The following is a 24524-nucleotide window of genomic DNA, read 5'->3' on the forward strand; positions in this document are numbered from 1 at the left end:
AAAAAATAAACAACTTCATTTATAAAAAAAAAACACAACTAATATAAAAATAATTCATTACTAAACATCCACAACTTAATTTTTTTAAAAAAAATTCATTTATAAAAAACCACAACTAATGTAAAAACAAATTAATTAGTAAACATCCACAACTTAATTTAAATAACAATTTAAAAAACTTCATTTGTAAAAAAAACACAACTAATGTAAAAAAAATTATTTAGTAAACATCCACAATTTTTTTAGAAAATAAAATACTTCATTTATAATAAAAAAAAACTAATTAATTATAAAAAATTAGTATTTTTATAAAACTTCCAAAACACACAACTTTAATTATAAAAATAAACAACTTCATTTATAAACAAAAAAAACACTAATTTAAAAAAAATAAACAATAAACAAAAACAAACACAACTACTTTTATAAACAAAAAAATAAATAATTTACAAATTAATATTTAGTAAAAACACACAATTTAAATTATGAAAAAAACATGACATCAAAAACCCAAACCTCATTTCTCATAAAATCTCAAAAACAAAATAACCAAAATAAATACAATAATTCATTTAAAAAAAACAAAACAATTTCTGTTTAAAAAAATTTAAAAAAACAAAAAAAAACACTTTTCGGAAGAAGTGGTTCTTCTGGAATTGTTCCGGAAGAACCACTTCTTTCGGAAAGTTCTTCCGGAAGAGCACGTCTTCCGGAATTCTTCCGGAAGAACCACTTCTTCCGGAAACTTTCCGGAAAAGGTTCTTCCGAAACTTCCGGAAGAGGTGTTCCGGGAGTCTTCCGGAAGAAGTGTTCTTCCAGAAGACGTTTGGTTACTTCCGGAAGAACAGAACCCCTAACGGGTCTTCCGGAAGACTCCGCCGTCAGCCTTTTTCCCCATTTTTTCCGGCGTACTCTCGTCTTCTCCCCTCTCGTCTTCTACCCTAAGGTTACTATCCTAAGGTAACTATCCTAAGGTTCCATTGCTATGCTAACAATGCTGCATATTACAAGCAAAGGGTAGGGAGACTAACCTGTTCGCGGAGAAGAAGAAGAAAACCTTGGGCGCGCCTCGCGGAGAAGAAGGTTCACAGAGAAGAGAAGAAGAAGCAGGTTTTCCGAGAGAGAAGAAGAAGTTGTTCGAACAAACAGTGTCTTCCGGGAGGTAATTCGCGCTTTTTATAATTTTATCTTAAAGGGTAAAATGGTAGTTTCAATAAATTGTTGGGTGCACCAGCAATATTGCTGGGTGCACCTAGCATTTCCCTTGTGTCCAGCTTGTTGAAATCCATTGGGTTCCTTTCCATGCCATAAGCCCAAAGATAATGTAAGGAATGACGTGACCCAAAAGCATAAAAATATTGTCAAAGGTATGATGAAATCAGGAGTGTTGCTAGGTGCACCCAGCATTCTAAAAAAATGGCGAAATTTCCCATGTTTGGTTTTCCTCTTACGGATCAAGTTGATCCGTAAGAGACTTACGGATCAAGCTGATCCAGAAGTCTCTTACGGATCAACTTGATTCGTAAGAGGAAAAATAATAATTTATTAAATATACATCATATTTAAAGATATTGTTTAAGGTTATTTTATACATATTAATAAAAATCAATAAATACATAAAAGATAATAATAATTTTATAAAATTAATATTATCATCATTAATTTATTTTTTATTTTTATAATTATTCATATCATTAATATTATAAAGAATATAAAAAATAATTAGTATTATATTAAAAATTAAAATACTAACTACTTTATAATACATTTTTTACATGATCATTAGTATAGGTGGAAAAATAGTAATTATAAGAGAATTTAAAAATATTAGTATGTTATATAAAATAAGAATCTTAGATAACGAATGATGTCCATTTTTTGTTTAATCTTTTTTACACCCTTTTCAACTTCTTTATTTCAATTATATTTAAAGTTATATTTCAAATTATTTTTTATTAGTTGGTAAACTAAGTTAACTAGACCATTTATAATAATTTACGTATACTATAACTAAGTTAACTAGACCATTTTAATAACACGCGTGTATATAGACACAAATGGAATACACAATCAATGAAAATAAATAAAACTAACATTACTAATGAAAATAAATAAAACCAACAATACTCATGAAATGAGTTCATTTACAATATTTGTATATGCATGGAATATCAATATAAAATATGTACATAAACTACGTCTGATCCGTGCGCCGCCTGCGTCTAGACCTAACATATACTAGATGGTCCTGTGTCACACTCTTGGCCAATTTGAGGCATTCTTCGATCACCTCATGTGTCGATGAGCCAAGCGTGACCACCCCTAGACTCAGATGGCGCTCCAACCTCTCATCAATGTCATCACAAACTTCCTGTTACATACAAAACAAACTGATTACATAAATTATTATGCAAATATTGAGGTAAATGACGTAAATTATTGGTATTACTTACCACTACATGTCTAGGCTCCTCCGCAGATGTCGATGATGCTCCTGGCTCTGGCACGTGAGGGATATCCGTCTGCAGGGCCTGAGGGACGACTCGGGGCTGCGGGGCATGACCATGAGGCGGAGAATCTAATGCGTGGCCTGGTGTCATGAAAGGATGGGAGATGCGGAAGAACCAGTCCATGTAGTCACTGGAACACGCCCCTGGCACAACGCACACCTCACCTGCTGGAACGATATGATCCTCATAGTGCATCCACCTGTCGTGTATATCATCATACGAGACCCATGAATCGACAAGAGGAGCAGGAATGGTCTGCGTGTAGCCAAACTGCCGCACGACCCTCTCCGGTCGGTAATAAACAGCAACGGGCCCCCAGTGCAAGAGACCGGAATAGCATGATCTGGCGTGGAAGTCTTGGACCTCTCGGTGCTCCCCATAAGGGATCCAACAGACATCCGAAATCCGGAGTCGGTCCAGGCACTCCCTGTACGCCGGTGTACGAATGCTCTTCACGGTCTTCTTGGTCGCAATCCACCTACACGCACGCGGAGAATCCTCGTCGTACTCCTGCTCAGCAGTGGAGTCCGCGACCGACGGAAAATGCTCGTAAATCCAGCACTACAAATGTAACATCAAAATTATAAACATTAATAATGAAAGTGTAACAAAATTTAAAGTTGAACATTGTTGAGGTTGAACGAATAAAAAACATATTTGTTACCTGCAGCAGTGTGATGTAACCGCCAAGCTGTCGGTTGTGGCTCATAGATACATTGTTCAGCTGATCGTACATATGCACCAAAGCAGCCACTCCCCAAGCGTACCTCTCTGTCATACTGAGGTCACAAAGGGCCTCCAAGTAGACAACATGGACATTGGTTGCACTCTTGTTAGCAAACAAAGTGCAACCCAGAAGGTGAAGAAGATATGTGTGAGCCGCAGCTGTCCAATGACCTACCTGACATCGGCGCTCATATATATCATGTACCCATTGCAGGCGTACGTACGGTCCGCGACACTGGGTTGTCTCAGCCCTAGCAGACTCTGGAGAGACCATCAACAAGTCCACCAGCATCTGAACCGCATCGTCCACGTGCAAGGGCTCAAAGGCATGTAAGTCGCCAATCACGGGAAGATGGAGAAGCGAGGAGACATCGTCCAACGTGATGGTGAGCTCTCCCACTAGGAGATGGAAACTAGACGTCTCCCGGTGCCACTGCTCCACAAACGCGGAGAAAAGTCCCCGATCGCCGGTGTCTACCGAACACGCGATCAGAGGACTTAGTCTTGTACCAGCAACAAGTCCCTCAATGGCAGGGACAGGCCTGCCTAAACTGTGGACCTTCCTCCCATGAGAGGATAGCTTCAATTCAAGACGCTTCTGAATTGAAGTATAAAGGAACGCAAAATTCGTTAAAATCATCATTTAAAGGAAAACTAATTTCAATCATAAAGTATAATTTACAAGTAACTAAAAATAAATAGTATAAATACCTCTCTCGTCCATACGCTGCAAGCAACGTGATCCGCATACAGGGTCAACACGGATGGGTCGCTCGGACCACCCGGAAATCCCTCATGCTCATCCTCAACAGCCTCTACACCTGTGTCCGCAGGAATGTCTAGCACAATGTCCTCTACAATAGCTGGTGCCTCCATCGGGTCATCCTGAACATCTGGCGTAGGGATAACTGACTCATTGTGTGTTGCAGTCACAGTGACTCGCTGCCTCCGTGCGGGTGCAGTAGGCCGTCGACGATATGGAGCATTATCGGAATCATCACGATCTCCTCTGCTCACACCTCTGCCAGTAACCTGACCTAAGGCACGACCTAATCCTCTGGTTCTAACCATGATCTGCAAATGAGTGACACAAATTCAATCACCAATTTCATTCACTCAAATTTCATTGGTCTAACGCAAATTTCATTGACTAAAAGTCGCGCAAGCTGTCAGGCTTTCAAGAAACGCATGTCAAGAAAGGCTACACATGTTAGGCTTTTATCGGGTTAGTTTTTATTCAGTACACTATGATTGAATGGAAATTGATTATGGATCCTAATATTATTGATATTAGATGAACAAAGACAAAGAAAGAAGAAATCAATCTTCTTGAAATGGAAGCAACTCCTCATCTTTTGCAAATAGAAGCCTCACTTATGTGGACTGGTCAAGCTTTATGCTTATTCATTTGGTTCAACCTATAAAGGAAGTACATGGTCATAACTTAGTTAAAGGATACTCTATCCTTTATGAGCTATTTCTTTTCTAATATTGGCAGTGAAGTGCATTCCTATGAGCTCCAAGCAATATTAATTGAAATATTAACTACTAAGTAGTTTACCAAGTGTTTTTATGATTCATTCTAATATCTCATGCAAGTTGTGATTTTTTTTTAAACTTAAAGGGTAAATTTATGGAAGTGATTATTGTATGACCAAAATTAATATTTACTCCAATATGTTTTTGACGTGGTTCAGTTGCTTTACCTGCTTTGCCATATTTCTATTTTTCTTCTTCTTCAGATTTGATCAAAATACTTGATCCGGAAAATGTTCACGGATCACTTGATCCATAAAGCTCCCAGCGATTTCCGACAGCGGTTTCTGCCATCGCCGGCAACACTGGACCAAAAAAGGTAAGGTTCACGGTGCTTACCTCGACAGTGGACGCGCTAACCTCCTCAATGATCGTTGCTCTTCGCGGAAGCTTTCTCGCAGCACCACCGCAACAATGGCGGCAACCTCCTCAACGAAGAAGAAGAATAAGAGGCACAAAGAAGACGCGCAATTACAGTGTGTGATCCAAGTTAGAGATGAGCCGGGAGGAATCACGGTAGTAAAGAGTGACCATTTCTTCAACGAAGTTAGGATTAGCATGATATTTTATATCATACAACTACTATTACATCACTAGTACTAATACAACCAGACATTATGCTGCCACATCCATTAATATCTAAAACTAAAGATCTCTCTAACAGTAAAACTAAAAATCACAAAGCAAAAAGCTACATAACACCAAATCAACAGCAAAATTCATATGCTCATCCCAGAACTCCCGTTCAGTACATTAAAGTAACAAGAAACTATGTTGGAATTCTAAAAGAGCATATTGCAGGGGAAAGGAAAAATAAATTTCTGTCAGCTTCTATCTAAAAGGAAATTTTAGTGACTCCAACATGACAATACTAATAAAAAAATTGAACATCCGTATTTAACAAAACGAACTTCAATTGAAACAACAAAAACATCCTACACAAACAGATCTTTCTCTAGATAGAAACATCTCATGTTTTTCACTTTTGCTCCATAGAAATTATAAATTCTTCACTTTTGCCCCATAGAACCAATGAATGAGTGTTGAAAACTCACTTTCTAAGGCATTCGTCATAAAATCCATATACTTGAGTAATCTGCATTAAAAGATGATAAAAGAACAATTAGCTCAACAGATAAGAAAATGAGTAGTTCCTGAATTTTACAATTCACTCCTCAATACCTCTGATGCACTTCAATCTCCGAAAGCTTTTTTCTTTGACAGGTCTCAATTAGTTTAGTTAAGACATTCCCCAGCTAAAATAGAAAATTGAAAACAAAAAGAAACCCATTGTCAGAAATTATACCTTCCTTCCAATTCGAAACAGTTCAGCAAGATCATGAAACTGCCCATGAATATCGCCACAAATTGTCACAGGGCTTTTAACATGTTGTGGTACATGAGAGAAACCCCCAAGAAAAAATTAGACATGAAACTAGGAATTAACATACGCACCGAAATACATTGATATTAATTGATAGAGACCAACAGATGTATAGCAAAAGCAAATTAGGTATTTCATGAAAGAGATTGAAAAAATTAGATCCTCCTCCAAAAAACAGGCATGAAAACTTAAAAGCAATGACATTAGATGAATGAATCAATGAACCCAAATACAAGATGAAAATGATAAAGTTCAATAGCTCAATGAACCCCAATATGTTATATTCTATATAGAGAAAGATAAAAGTTTGAAGGTCTTAAAATTTAAATATCATGTGAAAAAACTGAAACAGATTTTTGAATTGAATTTTTGTTTCTATCACTTAATTTAATGTAAGGCAATTAATTAAGAGAAAATTAAATACAAAAATTCATTAAATTAGTTTAGTTAGGAGATAGTAAGCAAGAGAATTTATATTAAAAAACTATACCAATAATTTAAAATATTTTAAAAATATAAAATTATTTCTCACTTTCTTGAAAAAAAATATTCACCCCCCATGTGTTATATTTTTTACAGAGAAACAAATTTTTTAAGATTTTAAATTTTACATATCATGAGAAAAATTGAAACATTTTTTTAATTGAATTTTAGTTACTATCATTTCATTAAATATAAAGCAATTAAAATTAAAAGAGAAACCTAAAATTTGATTAAATAAAAAAAATACTCAGTTAATAATAAAATATTTGAATAATTAAGTGGAAATCATCTTACTTACTCTCATGGAAAGATGATCCCTTCCATTAGTTCACTTTAAACTTGTGTAATCTTCTTATAATCACAAAAATGTCATCAAATAAGATTAAGACCTATTGAATTACTTTACAACAATTTTAGTACTCCGATTTGTTTGACTAAATTGATGTTTTAGCTTGACTTTTATAAATTAAAAATATATTTCTAAATTACTTATTTGATATCTATAATTTTAGGATTCTTATCTTTTAATTCCCACTGTTGAAGGTAAGCAAATTGCTCAAACTAGATCCCTTTTAGAAACTAATTCCCAAAAGGGGGCTGTTTTGAAACTTTTTCTAGGGGGTCTATTTTAGAAACTAATTTCCCCCTGGAAAAAGTTTCAAAACAGTCCCCTTTTGGGAATTAGTTTCTAAAAGGGACCTAGTTTAAGCAATTTACCGATGAAAGTAATATTTTTAGTTCATATAATTTTAACTCTCTTTTAATTCCTATAGTTTGAGAATGATCTTTTTAATCTTTATAATATATATTTTAATTATTTTTTAGTCTTTATTAATATATATATATATATATATATATATATAATTAGTTATAAATTATCAATTTTTTTATTACAAATTATCTTGCGATAAATTAGTTACTAATTACTTGTTAATATTTTTGTAATTAATTATAATTGATAATATTACTTAAAGACTAAAAGGAAATTAAAATAAAATATATGAATTAAGAAAATCATTTCAAACTATAGGAACAGAAAGAAAATTACAAAAATAAATTATAAAAACTAAAAACATCACTTTTAGATTACATGGACTAAAAAAGAATCAAGATGTAAATTATAAGAAAAAAAAATATTTTCAAACTATAAAAGTTAAAAAATACAAATGATAAAATTATAGGATGAAGTAATTAAACCAAAATATAAATAACAAATAAGCCTGTATATAGGGTTGGTAAAATTACAACTCTACCCGTGTGGTTTGATTTCAAATGTGAAATTAGAAATAAAATTTTTGAAATTGGAATTCAACTCACCGGCGTGTTCTCCTTCATGTGGAAAGCAGTATCTGTGAAAACCCCAATCAGCTGTCAAATTTCTATTCTGGTATAGTGTATTATCCATGGCTCTAAGGGGTCGTGTGGTTATGAGGAGGAAAGGGGTGATAAGAGAAGAAAATAGGTGAGAAGAGAAAAAAAAATAGAAATAAGAAAAAAAAATAAAGGTGATTTAATTGAAGAAAATATATCAAAATAAAATAAAATTAATTGGTAAATAATAAAATAATAGAAAAGAAATATTGGAATTGAGTAAATGATTATTTTAACCTTTATAAAACAACAGGATATTTTCACCACCAAGCACTATAGACCATTTTAACCATTAATGGAAAAGAAATATTGGAATTGAGTAAATGATCATTTTAACCTTTCACCACCAAGCACTATGAACCATTTTAACCATTCACTGTTGTGTTTTTTTGTTACTTAACTGGTTTCGATCATATTTTCTGTTGTCAACTGGTTGTGATCCATATGATTCCAGTGAATAGGCACAAGAATAAAAAATTTATCTGCACATAAAATTTTCTCCTTTATTTTATTTGCAAATAAATTTGATTATGGTCCTTTTTATCTGCAAATAAAATTTTATCCTTCCCCTCTCTTCCATAGTTCCATTTTTCCTCTTTGTGTCTCTCACCCCACCATCATCCTTGTTTCCCTTTTACAACTTTTCTTCACCGACAACATAAACACCAACAAGTCTGCGATTGGAAGTTCACCAATATATCACATACCATGCAAATCACAAATCTGAATTCATTCCAAATTTAAATTTCAAACCCCCAAAAATCTATACTCAGGGAATATAAAATCAACAAAATTCTCACAGAAAGTAACTCATTCATTTCAAATATCAAGCCCTCCAAACCAAATTATACAATTTCAGAGCAACTAAAATTGAAATAAAAATGGTTAGTGATGTTGACAAGGCCAACAGATCCAGGGACGGTGTCGGTGGCGACAAGCACAAAGGAGGGAGAGAATGTTTTTCATGGTGAAGATCTGAAAAAATGAAAGAGAAAGCATTTGCTAAAAACCCAGAAAAATGAAGAACGGTGTTGAAGAAGTTGGTCACACCGTCCACGCAAACACGTTCACAAGGGCAGCGCAGGTGGTCGATTGGACTTTGGATTCGACGACAACGATGACCATCGGAACGACGTTCGCAATCTTACGGAGTTGTTGCGATTGAGCTCTCGAATCTGAAAAAAAAAAACCAGAAAAATGCGAAAGAGAGAAGAGGTGGAGCGAAGGGTTCCAATGCGGGTGAAACAGAGGAAGGGGTAACGGTGGCGGAAGGTGTGGTTGGTGACGGCAGATGGAAGGTTGTGGGCATGGTGGTGGTGGGTATCGCAGGCGAAGTCAGAGTGAGCGATGGAAGAGAGAGAGCAGAGAAGGGTTAGAGGCCGAGGGCAAGATTGGAAAAGGAGATGCACAATAACAAGTTCTCTAATCTGCTCATATGAGAGAAGAAGAAAACGTGTGGGTCCCACTTTTCTTTTGAAAAAAAAAATTCTGCACAAATCAATGCAACCAAATCATTCCAATATTCTTCTTTTCACTAATTTAGCCGCAACCAAACTAGTCCTAACGTTTGAGTCATGTATCTCGAGCCAAATTGATCAAATTGGGTTAGTTTTAGAAATTATTTTTTAAAACGGGTTTCTTTTCAAGCTATTTTTGGAGGGGGTCTGTTTTTTCAAAACGTTCTGTCATCACTACGAGCGAAACACCACGTGGCAGCATGACATGCGTTTCGCTATTGGTGTTGGCGAAACATGCTGCAACTTTTTTCCAGTGTGGCATAGGTCTCGTCACTGGTGCTGGAGAAATAAGCTTGATAGGGTTTCGTCAATTTCACTGGCGAAATAAGTTTGATAGGATTTCACCAATTCCACTGGCGAAACAAGTACAGGTACGGAAAATTAATTTTGCTTGTAAACTTGAAACGGGTGTAACTTTTGATAGAAATGTCCGTTTGAGGTCCATAATATGTCAAAATGCTCGAAATTGAACAAGGAGTCCCCTGACAAAAATATCACACGCTAGTTATTTTTGTTCAAGTTTTGTTATTCTCTAATAATGGAAAAATCGGGTGGTTAAATCTTAAATCCTATTTTTCACCTACTTAGAGGCATTTTTTGGAAAAATGAGTTGACCATATTTGTGAATTTGTTAGGGGATTCCTCATTCAATTTCGAGCGTTTTGACATATTATGAACCTCAAACGAACATTTCTATCAAAAGTTACACCCATTTCAAGTTTACAAGCAAAATTAATTTTCTGTACTTGTACCTATTTCGCCAGTGGAACTGGCGAAACCCTATCAAGCTTATTTCGCCAGCACTAGTGGCAAGACCTATGCCATGCTGGAAAAAAGTTGCAGCATGTTTCGTCAACACTAATGGCGAAACGCATGCCATGCTGCCACGTGGTGTTTCGCTCGTAGTGATGGCAAAACGCTTTGAAAAAATAGACCCCCTCCGAAAATAGTTTGAAAAGAGACTCGTTTTGGGAAATAGTTTCTAAAACTAACCCAGTTTGGTCAATTTGCCGCATCTCAACTTTCTTTTTTTAGAAGAATCAAGTTACTCATTTCATTCATAATAAGGGAGTGAATACGATTTAGAATATGATAAAAAGTTTGGTTGCGAGCATGTAATCATGTTGCCCTAGCTAGAGAATGGGTCACATGATTGACTTGCCTTCTAGAGAAACTCACCAATGAGTATGTAGTAGTTGAAAGAATAATTCTACACTTTGACAAGATACAATGAAAATCAAGAAAGCCTATTGAATTGTGCCTTATTCCATCCACCATTGATTTCTAGTCTAGCTCATATGTGACATTCGCAAGGTTCATGGATTTCGTCCACTTAAGCGCTTCGAGCAATCCCCATGCTTCAATCTCCTGCGGTTCTGGTAAACCAAGAAAGAGCAAAGTTCTAGCTTGTATAAAAGCTCCATGGGTTCCAACAAATAGATTGACACTAAAGCTATTATTTTCATTGAAGATAGATGCATCAATATTATAGGTAAATAACACAAGAATGGGGGTTGAATTGTGTTTTTAGAAATTTAATTTTTTCTAAAAATAGATACATTTTATTGTCTGATATGATTTTTAATAAGAACATATAACATATAAAATGAAAAAAATTAATTAAACGATCATAAAATAGATAGAAGATCTAAAAACAAACTCAAACTCTTTGTCAGTTAAACACTAAGGAAAACAATAAACCAAAAACACTCAAAAATTTATATTAGTTCATTTCAACCACAAAGACTACATCCAATTCTTAGCAACCCACCAAGTTCTACTAACATATCAAAAGTTACAAGTATTCTTCACTGCCACTTTTGGCTCTTACAAAGACAAGTTCTACCCCAAGCTTGACTTTAACCCAATATTCTTTGTTCTACCGAGTCACTACTGACTCTAAATAAATCAACAAGATTTGTTGTAAGTTTGCACAATGACTAAGAGATGATCGTCTTACAGATGGATCTTACACTCAACACTTTAATCTTTTCTCTCAAGGTTTACAAGGTGTTTTGAGAGCTTTTATCTATTAGATATTTACAAAAAGCTTTGCGAGAAAGAATGAAAGAATATTTTGCAAGTTAATTCATATTTTGTTTCTTCAAAGCTTATTCTATTTATATTCTTCATCTTCAAGTATTTATTGTTTCACAATGAATATGCTTCACTCTACTTCTTCATCTTATGAATTATGGTCATTAGGGCATTTAATGCTTGCATTAAATGCATGTATCTTCTTCATGTAGAGTCCTTGCTTATAGGTTGGTGTGTCAAACACTTCATCCGAAAGTCACTTCTTCTATCAGAGCAGGTTTGCAAAGTAGAGCATACCTTTTGATGAAGATCAACACTTTTAGACTATGAACTTCATTTATTCTTCATAAGACTTTGACATATCCTAGGAGAATGTTTTTTACAAAATAGAATCTTAGACACAAAGTCTTAAATGAAGGTCTTAAATGCAACACTTAATGTTATATCAAATCATGTTTGTGAGATATCGTTTAAAAACATCATACGCTAGAATATAGTCATGATCCGATAGCACATTAGACACAACTTTTATCATTTGTATTTATTTGCATCTAATCAAAATAATTAGGAGCTCTAATTTGTATTTAATACATAAATCTCTTTTGACTTAACAAATATTACACTTTATACCTATCAATGGTGGCTGCCAACTTGTAATGTGTTGGTTTGGTTGGAGCACAACATGTTGTTCTAGAGGTTTGCAAGCAAAATACCATTCGTGATAATATTGTATGGCGAGGTTGAAAGAGACGCTTGATTGGACGTCTTGATCTTCCTTAATCTTGTCGCTTTTGTGTTGCCAAATACTCCAAAGGCGGGTCCATTACAAACTTTGTGAGACTATCATTGGAAAGGGATTCCAATATGTTGAAAATTAAATTAGTGCAACTCTCAGCTTGGTTTATTTTGCTTTCAATATGCCTTCATAATCCTGCAGCAACCAAAACATTTAGGACTTGTTCCCAACCAAAGAAAATATGCCATGCATTCTCCATATTGGTGTGGCAGTAAGCACATAAATTAGAGCATGGAACACCTCAAGATTGAAGACACCATCTTATAGGGAGGTAGTCTCGAAGGGTCCTCCACACAAAATGCTTGACCTTGGGGGGGGGGACATTGAGGCTCCACACTAAGTTCCAATTACCTTTAACTTTTAGATTGTGGCTAAGGAATATCGATTCCATTAAATGGTGATAGTCAAACCTCACTTTATATTGCCTATAATTGTTGTGCTTCCATATGATTCCATCAATAGGTTGCAAATGTAGAAGCAAAGCTTCATGATGAATCAAGAGTGATTCAAAGATGTTTTGATGATAACAAAAGATGATGACAAAATTGATGACAAAAAGCTCAAAGGTCAATCAAAGAATGAGTTCAAGATATTCAAGATAGAATCAAGAACACTTCAATATTCAAGAGGAAAGTTGATTTCAAGAATCAAGAATCAAGATTCAAGAGATCAAGATTTCAAGAATCAAGATTCAAGAGATCAAGATTCAAGACTCAAGATTCAAGAATCAAGATAAGTATGAAAAGGTTTTCTCAAAAATTGAGTAGCACACGAATTTTTCTCAAAACATGTTTACCAAAGAGTTTTTACTATCTGGTAATCGATTACCAGATTGTTGTAATCGATTACCAGTAGCAAAATAGATTTGAAAAAGTTTTCAAATGAATTTACAACGTTCCAATTGATTTCAAAAAGCTGTAATCGATTAAAATGTTTTGGTAATTGATTACCAGTGCCTTTGAACATTGAAATTCAAATTCAAATGTGAAGAGTCACATCCTTTCACATAAAAGCTTTGTGTAATCGATTACACTGATTTGGTAATCGATTACCAGTGATTATTTCTGAATAAATCAAAAGGTGTAACTCTTCAAATAGTTTTTTTTTGACTTTTTCAAATTGGTTTTAAGTTTTTCTAAAAGTTATAACTCTTCTAAATGGTCCTCTTGACCAAACATGAAGAGTCTATAAAAGCAAGGCTTTGTTTTGCATTTTTATTCATTCAATCAATCTGTCTATCAATCCAATCAATTCATTACAATCCTTTAGAAGCCTTGAATCTCTTTGAACTTCTTCTTCTTCTTTGTGCCAAAAGCTTTCCAAAGTTTTCTGGTTTTCTAAACCTTGAAAACTTGTGCTATTCATTCTTTTCATCTCTTCTCCCTTTGCCAAAAATAATTCGCCAAGGACTAACCGCCTGAATTCTTTTTGTGTCTCTCTTCTCCCTTTTCCAAAAGAACAAAGGACTAACCGCCTGAATTCTTTTGTGTCTCCCTTCTCCCTTGTCAAAGAATTCAAAATGACACAGTCTGAGAATTCTTTTGATTCTTCCCATTCCCTTATATAAAAGTGTTCAAAGGACTAACCGCCTGAGAATTCTTTTGTATCCCCATTCACAAAGTATCAAAGGTTTAACCGCCTGAGATCTTTGTCTTAACACATTGGAGGGTACATCCTTTGTGGTACAAGTAGAGGGTACTTGGGTTGTTGACTGAGAACAAGAGACGGTACATCTCTTGTGGATAAGTTCTATTGGAGGGTACATCCACTAGGTTTTCAAAGAGAACAAGGGAGGGTACATCCCTTGTGGATCTTTGCTTGTAAAAGAATTTTTACAAGGTTGAAAGAAATCTCAAGGACCGCAGGTCGCTTGGGGACTGGATGTAGGCATGGGTTGTTGCCGAACCAATATAAAAACTCTTATGTGTTTGTCTCCTTCTTCCTTATTCTTTTACTTTCCATTGTGCATTGTAATTTCCGCTTTTACTTTTGGTTAAGTTTCTCTTCTACTCTTTATTCTCTTAATAACATAGTAAAAGCCTTAGAAGAGTAAATTTTTAATTGGTAAAGGTTTAGGAATAATTAATTCAACCCCCCCTTCTTAATTATTCTGAGGCCACTCGATCCAACAAGTGGTATCAGAGATGGTTTCTTGTAGGATGGCCTCCTCAAATCCCTTGTTTCCTGAAGGAAATTCTATTCACAGACCACCCATTTTCAATGGTGAGGGTTACCATTATTAGAAAACCCGCATGCAAATATTGATTGAAGCCATAGATCTAAATATATGGGAAGCAATAGAATTAGGACCACATATACCCACTATAGTAGATGTAAGCACAAGTACTTCAACCCAAAAACCTAGAGATCAGTGGACAGAAGAAGATAGGAGAAAAATCCAGTACGATCTCAAAGCCAAAAATATCATCACTTCAGCCCTAGGGATAGATGAGTACTTTAGAGTGTCAAATTGTACTAATGCCAAGGATATGTGGGATACTCTCCAGTTAACCCATGAAGGAACCACAGATGTAAAAAGGTCTAGAATAAATACCCTTACCCATGAATATGAGTTATTTAGGATGAATCCAAATGAAAACATTCAGAGTTTACAAAAAAGGTTTACACATATTGTAAACCATCTTGCATCATTAGGAAAAGTTTTTCCTAATAAGGATTTAATTAATAAAGTCTTAAGACGTTTAAGTAGGGAATGACAGCCCAAGGTAACTGCTATTTCTGAAAGCAAAGATCTCTCTTCCATGTCTCTTGCCACTTTATTTGGTAAATTGCAGGAACACGAGATGGAACTTCAACGCCTCAATCAGAATGAAGAAAATGACAAAAAGAAGAGAAGCATAGCCCTTAAATCCTCATCTTCAATACAAGAAGAAAACGAAGAAGAAGATTCAGATGATGAAGATTTTTCCTTCTTTGTTAAGAAATTTCAGAAATACATCAAGAAAAGAAGAATTGGTAGGCGTCAAAATTTCAATAATGGAAGAAAATCACAAGAGGATTCTCAAGTCCTTAGGTGTTACAAATGCAACCAAATTGGTCACATCAAGGTCAACTATCCGTCAAATGAAGAATGGCCGGAGAAAAGTGAAAAGAAAAGATTTGACGAAAGAAGAACTAAGAAAGCATACATTGCATGGGATGACAATGATTCATCCGATGGTTCAGAAAAGGAGATTAATCTTTTAACCAAAGATTATGAAAGTGACGAGAACATCTCTCAAGGATGAAAAACAAGGAGAAAAAGAATGATCCTCATCTTTGAAGATCTAGACACTTCAATCCTGAAAAAGGTAATATCAAAACCATTATCTTATTATAATTTCTCTTAAAGTTGAAATTTTTATTCAAACAATTTGACTATGATGACTAACAATTCTTTATTTGTTTGTCTTTTGATTGTTTGAAATCATGAGTATATTTGCTTGATTGATTTCATTCTATTTGCATGAAATAGTCATTCATTTATTTAAGTAAAATCAATATTCTTCATACTTGTGTTGTGATTGTTCTTGATAAAATTGATTATCTTCATGTTTTTAAATATTTTTGCATGACATGATATGTAAATTACATGATTGAAAATTAGTCATAAAGTATTTTCAAATATAGTATTTTCAAAAATAGTTTTCAAAACTTCTTCTCTCCTAGAAAGCCTTCTATTTTTGTTTTCTGGCTAAAATAGCCACTGGTAATCGATTACCATAATAGTGTAATCGATTACAAGCAGTTATTTCTGGCAAAGTTGCTCTCTGGTAATCGATTACCATATTTGTGTAATCGATTACGACGCGTCCCTATATTCAAATTTCAAATTCTGAAATCTGCAACCTTTCTCTCTCTCGAAAACCCTCGCCCCCAATTTTTCTTCCAGCCATATCTCACTCAATTCTTGCCCAAATCACTCCCCGCAAAGCCCAAGCTTCATCTTTTTTCAATCTCTTTCATTTGAACCGATTGAAATCCCAAAAGCACTCCTCAAATGGCAGAATCATCGAAAAAGCAAAAAGGAACCTCGAGTCGGAGTCGGCGGCATTCTGGGTCACAGGAAGCCCTAATTCCTCCCTCCATTCCCTGTAGATCATTATTTTCATCAGAGGAACAACGTACACGGTACACAAACCTCTTTTCCTCTCGTTCCATTGTAGACCCAAAATTCATAGATATGGAGTTCTTCTCTAATGAGAATTTTGAATGCTTCCAAGCATTTGAAAACTCCAATCTTATTCCATTTATGTCTCTAAAATTACCTGTCTATTCTGAATTAGTCAAAGCTTTTTATTCTAATTTAGAAATCCATGAAGGTACTCTAAACTCTGAAGTTTATGGGATCAAGATGGTCATTGACCAATCCCTATTTTATGATTTAACCAAATTGCCTAGTGAAGGTGTGCCTTTTGAGGGTGCACTGATTAATGAATGGAAATTCGATTTCTCTGTGCATGATGCCCGCCGATTGGTTTGCACCAACCTTGCGGATATGCTCGGAAGACTTCTTGCCAGTTCATTGGCTTTTGAAAGCCGCATCCTCCATTACCTTATAGTTCGCATTTTGCTTCCTAGATCTTCAAACCTTGCCCAGGTTTCTGAAGAAGATCTCATTGTCATGTGGGCCTTTCATAAAGGTTTACAAATTGATTAGGCACATCTTGTTAGATATCGCATGCATAAGGCATTGCGATTGAATGCCCCATTACCTTATCCTCACCTTGTTACCCTCTTCCTTCAACATTTCAACATCCCTTTTGATTCTGAACCTTATGTTCCAATCAAGAGAACATTCCTTATAGGCGCTTCAGTCATAGCATCCTTTGGTTATATTAAGGAGCATGATGGATCATGGGTAAAGAAGGGTGCTAGAAATATTGGTGAAGAAGGACATGAGGGAGAAGATTCATCTCTTCTTTCGAAGATTTTGGAAAGGTTTGATGGTCTTCAAACCTTTGTTGGTGAGAGGTTTGATACTTTGGAACTGCAAGTGGATATGTGCTTCAATGAAATGGAGTCAAGAATGACTAAGGTTGAAGAAGATGTATCTTACATCCAATCAAGCTTTGATCTTCCACCACCGCCGCCACCATCATCTTAGACTTATATTTTAATATTACTACTTTGATTTTCAGCCTTGTATTTTGGCAATATTACTATGGTATTTGAACAATTTATTATTTCCTTATGTGCATAGTTTGGTTGAACAAGTATGTTATTTGACTATGTGGATTTTATAAGTTAATCTATTTATGAGTGTTACTTTATGGTTTTTACTTCATGTTGTGGTTAATATTTTTTATGAATGTTGTATGAATGTTTAAGATATATGTGCATACTTTAAGTTTGATACGCACTTTGGCTTTTTGTTGATGCCAAAGGGGGAGAGAAATAGGGATAAATCAAGAACTCACATGAGTAAATAATTTAATTTTAAGATAAGCATAAATTCAAAAACAAAGGGGGAGCATTTATAAGAATGATCGACTAGGAAAAAGTGTGTGTGTGTTTCTTGATTTCAGAAGTTGTCATCATCAAAAAGGGGGAGATTGTGGAAGCAAAGCTTCATGATGAATCAACAATGATTCAAAGGTGTTTTGATGATAACAATGATGACAACAAAAGATGATGACAAAGGTGATGAACAAAAAGCTCAAAAGATCAAAGAACAACTCAAGTGAATCAAAGAACATCTCAAGTGAATCAAGAACAAGTCAAGAGTTCAAGACTCAAGAAGAAAGCCTACAAACAAGAATCAAGATTCAAGATCTCAAGAATCAAGATCAAGATTCAAGACTCAAGATTCAAGAATAAAGAAAGGACTCAATCAAGATAAGTATTAAAAGTTTTTCAAAACTTTGAATAGCACATGAGTTTTTGACAAAACCTTTACCAAAGAGTTTTTACTATCTGGTAATCGATTACCATATTGTTGTAATCGATTAACAGTAGCAAAATGAGTTTGAAAATGTTTTCAAACTGAATTTACAACGTTCCAAATATTTTCAAAAGGCTGTAATTGATTACAATGTTTTGGTAATTGATTATCAGTGTCCTTGAACGTTGAAATTCAAATTTAAAAGTGAAGAGTCACATTGTTTCACTCAAAAGCTTTGTGTAATCGATTACACATATTTGGTAATCGATTACCAGTGTTTGTTTCTGAAAAATCTAAAGATGTAACTCTTCAAAAAGGTTTTAACTTTTTCAAATGGGTTTTAAGTTTTTCTGAAAGTTATAACTCTTCTGAATGACCTTCTTGACCAGACATGAAGAGTCTATAAAAGCAAGGTTTTGTTTTGCATTTTCTAATCAATCTTTTAAAAACAACAATCTCTTACAATCCTTTACGAGCCTTGAAATCTCTTTGAAGTTCTTCCTCTTCTTCTTTTGTACCAAAAGCTTTCTGAAGTTTTCTGGTTTTCTAAACCTTGAAAACTTGTGCTATTCATCTTTTCATTCTCTTCTCCCTTTGCCAAAAAGAATTCGCCAAGGACTAACCGCCTGAATTCTTTTTGTGTGTCTCTTCTCTCTTTTCCAAAAGAACAAGGGACTAACCGCCTGAATTCTTTTGTGTCTCCCTTCTCCCTTGTCAAAGAATTCAAAATGACACAGTCTGAGAATTCTTTTGATTCTTCCCATTCCCTAAAACAAAAGCGTTCAAAGGTTTAACCGCTTGAGAATTCTTTTGTATTCCCATTCACAAAGTATCAAAGGTTTAACCGCCTGAGATCTTTGTCTTAACACATTGAAGGGTACATCCTTTGTGGTACAAGTAGAGGGTACATCTACTTGGGTTTGATTGAGAACAAGAGAGGGTACATCTCTTGTGGATCAGTTCTAGTGGAGGGTACATCCACTAGGGTTTCAAAGAGAACAAGGGAGGGTACATCCCTTGTGGATCTTTGCTTGTAAAAGGATTTTTACAAGGTTGAAAGAAATCTCAAGGACCGCAGGTCGCTTGGGGACTGGAGGTAGGCACGGGTTGTTGCCGAACCAGTATAAAAATTCTTGTGTGTTTGTTTCCTTCTTCCCTACTCTTTTACTTTCCACTGTGCATTTAATTTCCGCTTTTACTTTCTGTTAAGTTTCTCTTCTACTCCTCATTCTCTTAACAATTTAGCAAAAACCTTAAAAAAGTAATTTTTTAATTAGTAAAGGTTTAGGAATAATTAATTCAACCCCCCCTTTCTTAATTATTCTGAGGCCACTCGATCCAACACCATGGATCTCACCAGAAGTCTTAGTTGTTTTAAGAAGAGAAGATAGTCCCTTAGTGCAAATTATGAAAAGATAGGGTGATAGTAGGTCACCCTATCTAAGTCCTCTACTAAGAGAAAAGGGTCTTACAAAAGCCTCATTCAGCAAAACTGAATATTAAATTGTTTTCAAACAAATTTTCATCCAATGAATCCATTTCTGTTCAAAACCCATCTTGGCCATAACACTCAAGAGATAATTCCAATTGACCTTGTCAAAAGTTTTACTAATGTCAATCTTTAAAGCCAATTCTCCAATTTTCCCCCTAGTCTTACCTTTCATGTGGTGAATTATCTCAGAGGCAATAAGGACATTGTCAAGGATGGATCTTCCTTCAACACAAGTGGATTGGATAAGTGAGATACACTTGTTTAGTAGGGGTTTGAGACGATTGACTAAGTTTTTAGAGATAATTTTATAGATGACATTACAAAGGGAGATGGGAGGTAATCTTGCATGATAATGGGGCTGTTATTTTTTGTTATGAGGGCTATTAAGGTGGTGTTTATTTGGTGCAAAAAATGACTATATTTGAGCCAAGACAATGTAGATTAAAAAATCTCAAGTCCACAAAGGTCCCAATATCTTTTGTAAAATGCAAGGTTAATATCGTCAGGTCTTGGGGATTTGTTTGAATCCATTTCAAAGAGGGCCTTTTTTAACTCATTTATTGTGAAAGAGGAGAGTAAAGTGAGATTATCATCATACGGAATGCAAGGCTTGATTTTATTAATGATGTCAGACCCTAATTTCATTCGGGGACTATCATTCACTGATGCTTTGATTCTCGATAGCCGAATTGCAGTGTTCGGCACCAGTTACCGCACAAAGCAAAGGATCACTTAGTGTTTTGATCAAGAATACAAACAGATACCAAGGAAGGGGGCAAAAGGGTCTTTTTCTTTATTTTTCTAGACCCCAACTTGCCCAAGCTAGCATTTGGCTCGCCTAGGCCATGGAATCACCTCCTGGCTAAGCAACCAGCTTGCCTAGGTGAGCTCATTACATCAGGGCTAAGGTTCAGGTCGCTTAGGCGAGCTCCAGCTCGCCCGAGCAAGCTTAAACCGCCCCAAGGTGACTATTTTCCTATAAATAGGCATGATTGGGGTGTTTTAAGGGGTGAGAAGGGTCAGCACTAAAAGGATTTGAGAGAATTGGGAGAGCATAAAAAGAAAGAGAGAAAGAAAAAAAAAAGAAGAGGAAACGAAGTTGAGGCAACATCGAATCGCGACTGTAATCATTCCCTATGCCGTTTCTTGTTTTGTGTTCTTCATGCGGCAGTCGGTTAGTTTTATTTTTAAGGATTGAATGTGATCTATGTACCCTTAGGGGAGGGCCCCCCTCTGTTATTATGTGCACATTTATCTTCTCCATCTATTATCGGTAATCTCGTTTTTTTGTGAAGTTTAATCTTAATCGATTATTAGTGTCGTAAAAAAGAGGTTGAAAGCTAATAAACAAAAAAAAAATAAAGGAAATCAATTCACAACCAAACTTCTTCTTTTTATCAAATATCACTTGAGATCGTTTCAAGGTCCAACGCCTTAACGACTCCATCCGCTTTTCAAAATTTAAAACATCATTTCAAGGTCCAACGCCTTAAACAACTCTTTGTTCGCAATTAAAATAAATCTTTCAAAAACATAAAATCAATGTAACACACAAACATTCAGACTTAAAGAACTACGTAGGTATGAATTCCTCATCGCACCCGAGGATACATAGGAGCAAGGGCAACCCCCTTGTCGATCCCAAAAAATAAAATTTATATAAAGGGAAAATAAATAATCTTGAAGTCACGTTACGCACACTCGGTTAAAGGTTGTCGTTCCTTGTGACGGGCACGTAGGGTGCTAATACCTTCCCTATGCGTAAACAACTCTCGAACCCTTTTTTTCAAAATTCGCAGACCTCTTTTTGGTTTTTCTAACGTTTTCCTCGAATAAATGTTGGTGGCGAATCCACGCATTTTCTCCCTAGGAGACGAATGCTTTGGCTTATTTATTTTTGCTTTCACCGTCCCATCGAAGGGTAGGTTTCGACAAATGACTACATCAAAACCCGCATCACCATTACAATAAAGATTCTTAAAATAATTCTGAGCAACTTTACTAATATCAACCTTACTAGTGTAGAGATTACCATCCTCACAAGAAATAGAAGAGATAATATCCATTTTTTCGTAGCTAAAGCATCTAAGTGGAAAAATTTCAAGTTGATGTCACCATCCTTGAGCCAATAGACTTTAGCCCTCTGCTTTCGGTATGCCTCCTCTTGAGCAATCAGATTATTCAGTTTATCACATGTGGTCTTGTACTTTACTATGGAATCTTCATCATTGAACTCAATAAGCTCTTCCAACTCCTTCTTGCAAAGCGCCTATTTGGAAGCAATATTGATTTTGGATTTGATGCCCCCACGAGTTCATCTCCTAAGTGCAGTTATTATTTTAGACAAAAGATCAAGATTTTGGGGACTAGACAAACCTTGTTTGACTATGTGAGGCAAATTTGGTAGAGGAGCCATGAATTTTCGAAGTTGAATTACCTACAAGGCTACTTGTTTGTGAAACCATCTAGCTTGAGTAAAATGGGATAATGGTCTGAATTGGAGGCGATAATGTTGGAGAGACAAAAATTTGGGAATTGGTCAAACCAAACAATTGTTACTAGTGCTCTATCATACTTTTCTTCTACTCCATCTGATTTGCCTTTTCTTCTAGCCCAAGTGTATTTTTTACCCTTCATAGGGAGGTCATAGAGGTTACAATTGGTGATGACCTCCCTGAATCCTTGGATGAGCTAGTTTGGATGGCCATGCATACCCATGTTGTCATCTAGAGACAAAAGGTCGTTGAAATCCCAAAAGTACATAAGGGAAGGGAAGACATTGTGGAAATGTATCTAAGAAGGTTCCATGAGTCACACCTTCCCTCCCTTTCAAGGTGATCCTAGTGTCTTGTCAATCTCAAAATAAGGTCACCAGATTTATGAACTTATGCATAAATGAAGTTAATAGAAAAGTTTTGAATGTGACAGGTAAAAGGTTGTCTCCAAAGAAGTGTAAGGCCTTTGCTTCTACTTGTGGGGCTAATAGAAAAACAACCGTCAAAACTAGACATGGCAATAGGACCTACACCCATGGACACCCGCCCAAACCCACCTCGATTTTGACAGGGAAAAATCGAGTTGATCGGGTTTAGGTTCAGGTTCGGGTTTTCCCCGATTCTTAAATTCGGGGGTGAGGGTGGTTTTGGTATTGCTGATAACTGCCCTGTCCCTGCCCCCGCCCCACACTGATCGAGGCCGTACCCGAATCAAATAAACATGAAAATGCAGTAACTAGGAAGTGATCCTAGGTCGTTTCCCAACGAGCAATGATAAACCAATTGTTCATAATATACTTGCAGTAACAGTAACGATTGGGGGGGGGGTTGTTTGTTTTGTGATTTAAGGAGCAGAACAAGTAAACTGAAATACGAAACTAATAATATTAAAAATGGGTTGTTTCCTCTGATTCAGAAGCCATTCTCTTATCCTGGGTTATGGAGAATTCGTCCCTAACAGTTAACCACTTAATCCAACCCTATTTCAATTTACTAAGCGAAAATCAACCTAGGGTTGTCAATACATGATTAGGCACCACATACACCAATTAGCCCTTCGTCCATTAAGCATGAACACAAGTTAGGCTCAGAGGCAATTAATCGAACACGAAGCGTGCACTAATTAATGTTCACGAATTTGGGTTAACTGGTGAAGGGAAAACTGCCAGGGAACCACATTATAAACGAAACCTCAAAGAGAGTTGGGCTTCTTCCTCAGAAGGAAACAACACCAGAATAATTAGCCTTCCATAGATTCAAACAGAAAACGTAAATGAAGCATGAAGCAGAAACGTAAATAAACAGAAACGTAAATGAGACAAAAAGGAAAATAAAAACAGAAACGTAAATGAAAGTAGAAGAAGAAACAAGAACGAAATTGTAATTAGAAGCAGGAAATCGAAAATTGCATTAAGAACGAAACAGTAGCATTAGAACAGAAAAACTTCAAAACCATAAACCCTAAGCTCTGAATAATAGTCTAACAGAATGCCCTGCACGAATCCCAAGGCTGCTATTTAAAAAAGAGTCACTCAAAGTCATTGGGCCCTATTACAATACTCTGGCCCAAAACGAAATAAACACTGAACCACATAAAATAAAATTGCGAAATTTCCTAATTAGAAATTAACTAAGGTAAGCGCTGCTTTATTTGCCCTCTTCAAGTCCATAACCAAAATCCGGATTAAGCCCAATGTTTATTAATTCCTGAAATTAGATTAAAAACATCAAATTAGCTAAATGAGCCCAAATAATAAAACTGCCTAATTAATTGACAATTAAGACCAATCAGTAATTAAAATGGTGCAAAAAGGGTTTAGAAAATAGAAGAAAATGATGGCACATCACACACCTATTAAATTACCCAACTATCCTTTATATATGTGTGTCTGTGTGTGTGTGTGTGTGTATAAGAAAGAAACCCTACTTTATTTCTCTAAGTTCCTCAGCGTCAGCCACCCTCACTCACGATTAGGAAAGTCTTCTCGCCATGACACCTTTCATCTCGCTTCTTGCTGCTACCTTGCGATGCCTTAAGGTCCAGCGCCTTAACGTTTCTCACCTTTCAAAAATCAAAAGATCATTCAAAGGTCCAAACACCTTAAACGACTTTTGTTCGGTTAAAATTGATCTTACGAAAAAAGATCAAAACAACTTATCCAACATTTAGTTCTTATAAAGAACTATGTAGGTCTGGTTTCTTCATCGCAATTGAGGGTACGTAAGAGCGAGGGAAACACCCTTGTTGACCACAAAAAGATAAAAAAATACAAAAAGGCCCATAAAAAGCTAA

The 24524-nt window shown here is 35.6% G+C and overlaps 2 protein-coding genes and 1 long non-coding RNA gene across 3 annotated transcripts; all 3 read right to left on the bottom strand.

Moving 5' to 3' along the window:
• Positions 1 to 2167: 2167 nt before the first annotated feature.
• Positions 2168 to 3182, bottom strand: LOC114425782. Its single transcript, XM_028392739.1, has 2 exons — positions 2454 to 3182; positions 2168 to 2371 (listed from the first exon to the last, which is right to left on the bottom strand). The coding sequence occupies exons 1-2, from the start codon at positions 2703 to 2705 to the stop codon at positions 2195 to 2197; spliced, it is 429 nt and encodes a 142-aa protein (XP_028248540.1). The 5' UTR covers positions 2706 to 3182; the 3' UTR covers positions 2168 to 2194.
• Positions 2725 to 4954, bottom strand: LOC114368277 (protein MAIN-LIKE 1-like). The gene is made up of 5 exons (XM_028325594.1): positions 4943 to 4954; positions 3948 to 4310; positions 3175 to 3834; positions 2840 to 3071; positions 2725 to 2765 (listed from the first exon to the last, which is right to left on the bottom strand). Exons 1-5 carry the CDS (start codon positions 4952 to 4954, stop codon positions 2725 to 2727), a joined length of 1308 nt encoding a protein of 435 aa, XP_028181395.1.
• Positions 4955 to 5480: 526 nt separating this feature from the next.
• Positions 5481 to 9483, bottom strand: LOC114367097. The gene is made up of 3 exons (XR_003657112.1): positions 7957 to 9483; positions 5955 to 6028; positions 5481 to 5868 (listed from the first exon to the last, which is right to left on the bottom strand). It is a non-coding gene; the product is annotated as an uncharacterized LOC114367097 (long non-coding RNA).
• Between the last annotated feature and the right edge of the window lie 15041 nt (positions 9484 to 24524).

The sequence above is a fragment of the Glycine soja genome, chromosome 9 (genome assembly GCF_004193775.1).
Source record: "Glycine soja cultivar W05 chromosome 9, ASM419377v2, whole genome shotgun sequence".
Taxonomy (NCBI): Eukaryota; Viridiplantae; Streptophyta; class Magnoliopsida; order Fabales; family Fabaceae; genus Glycine; species Glycine soja.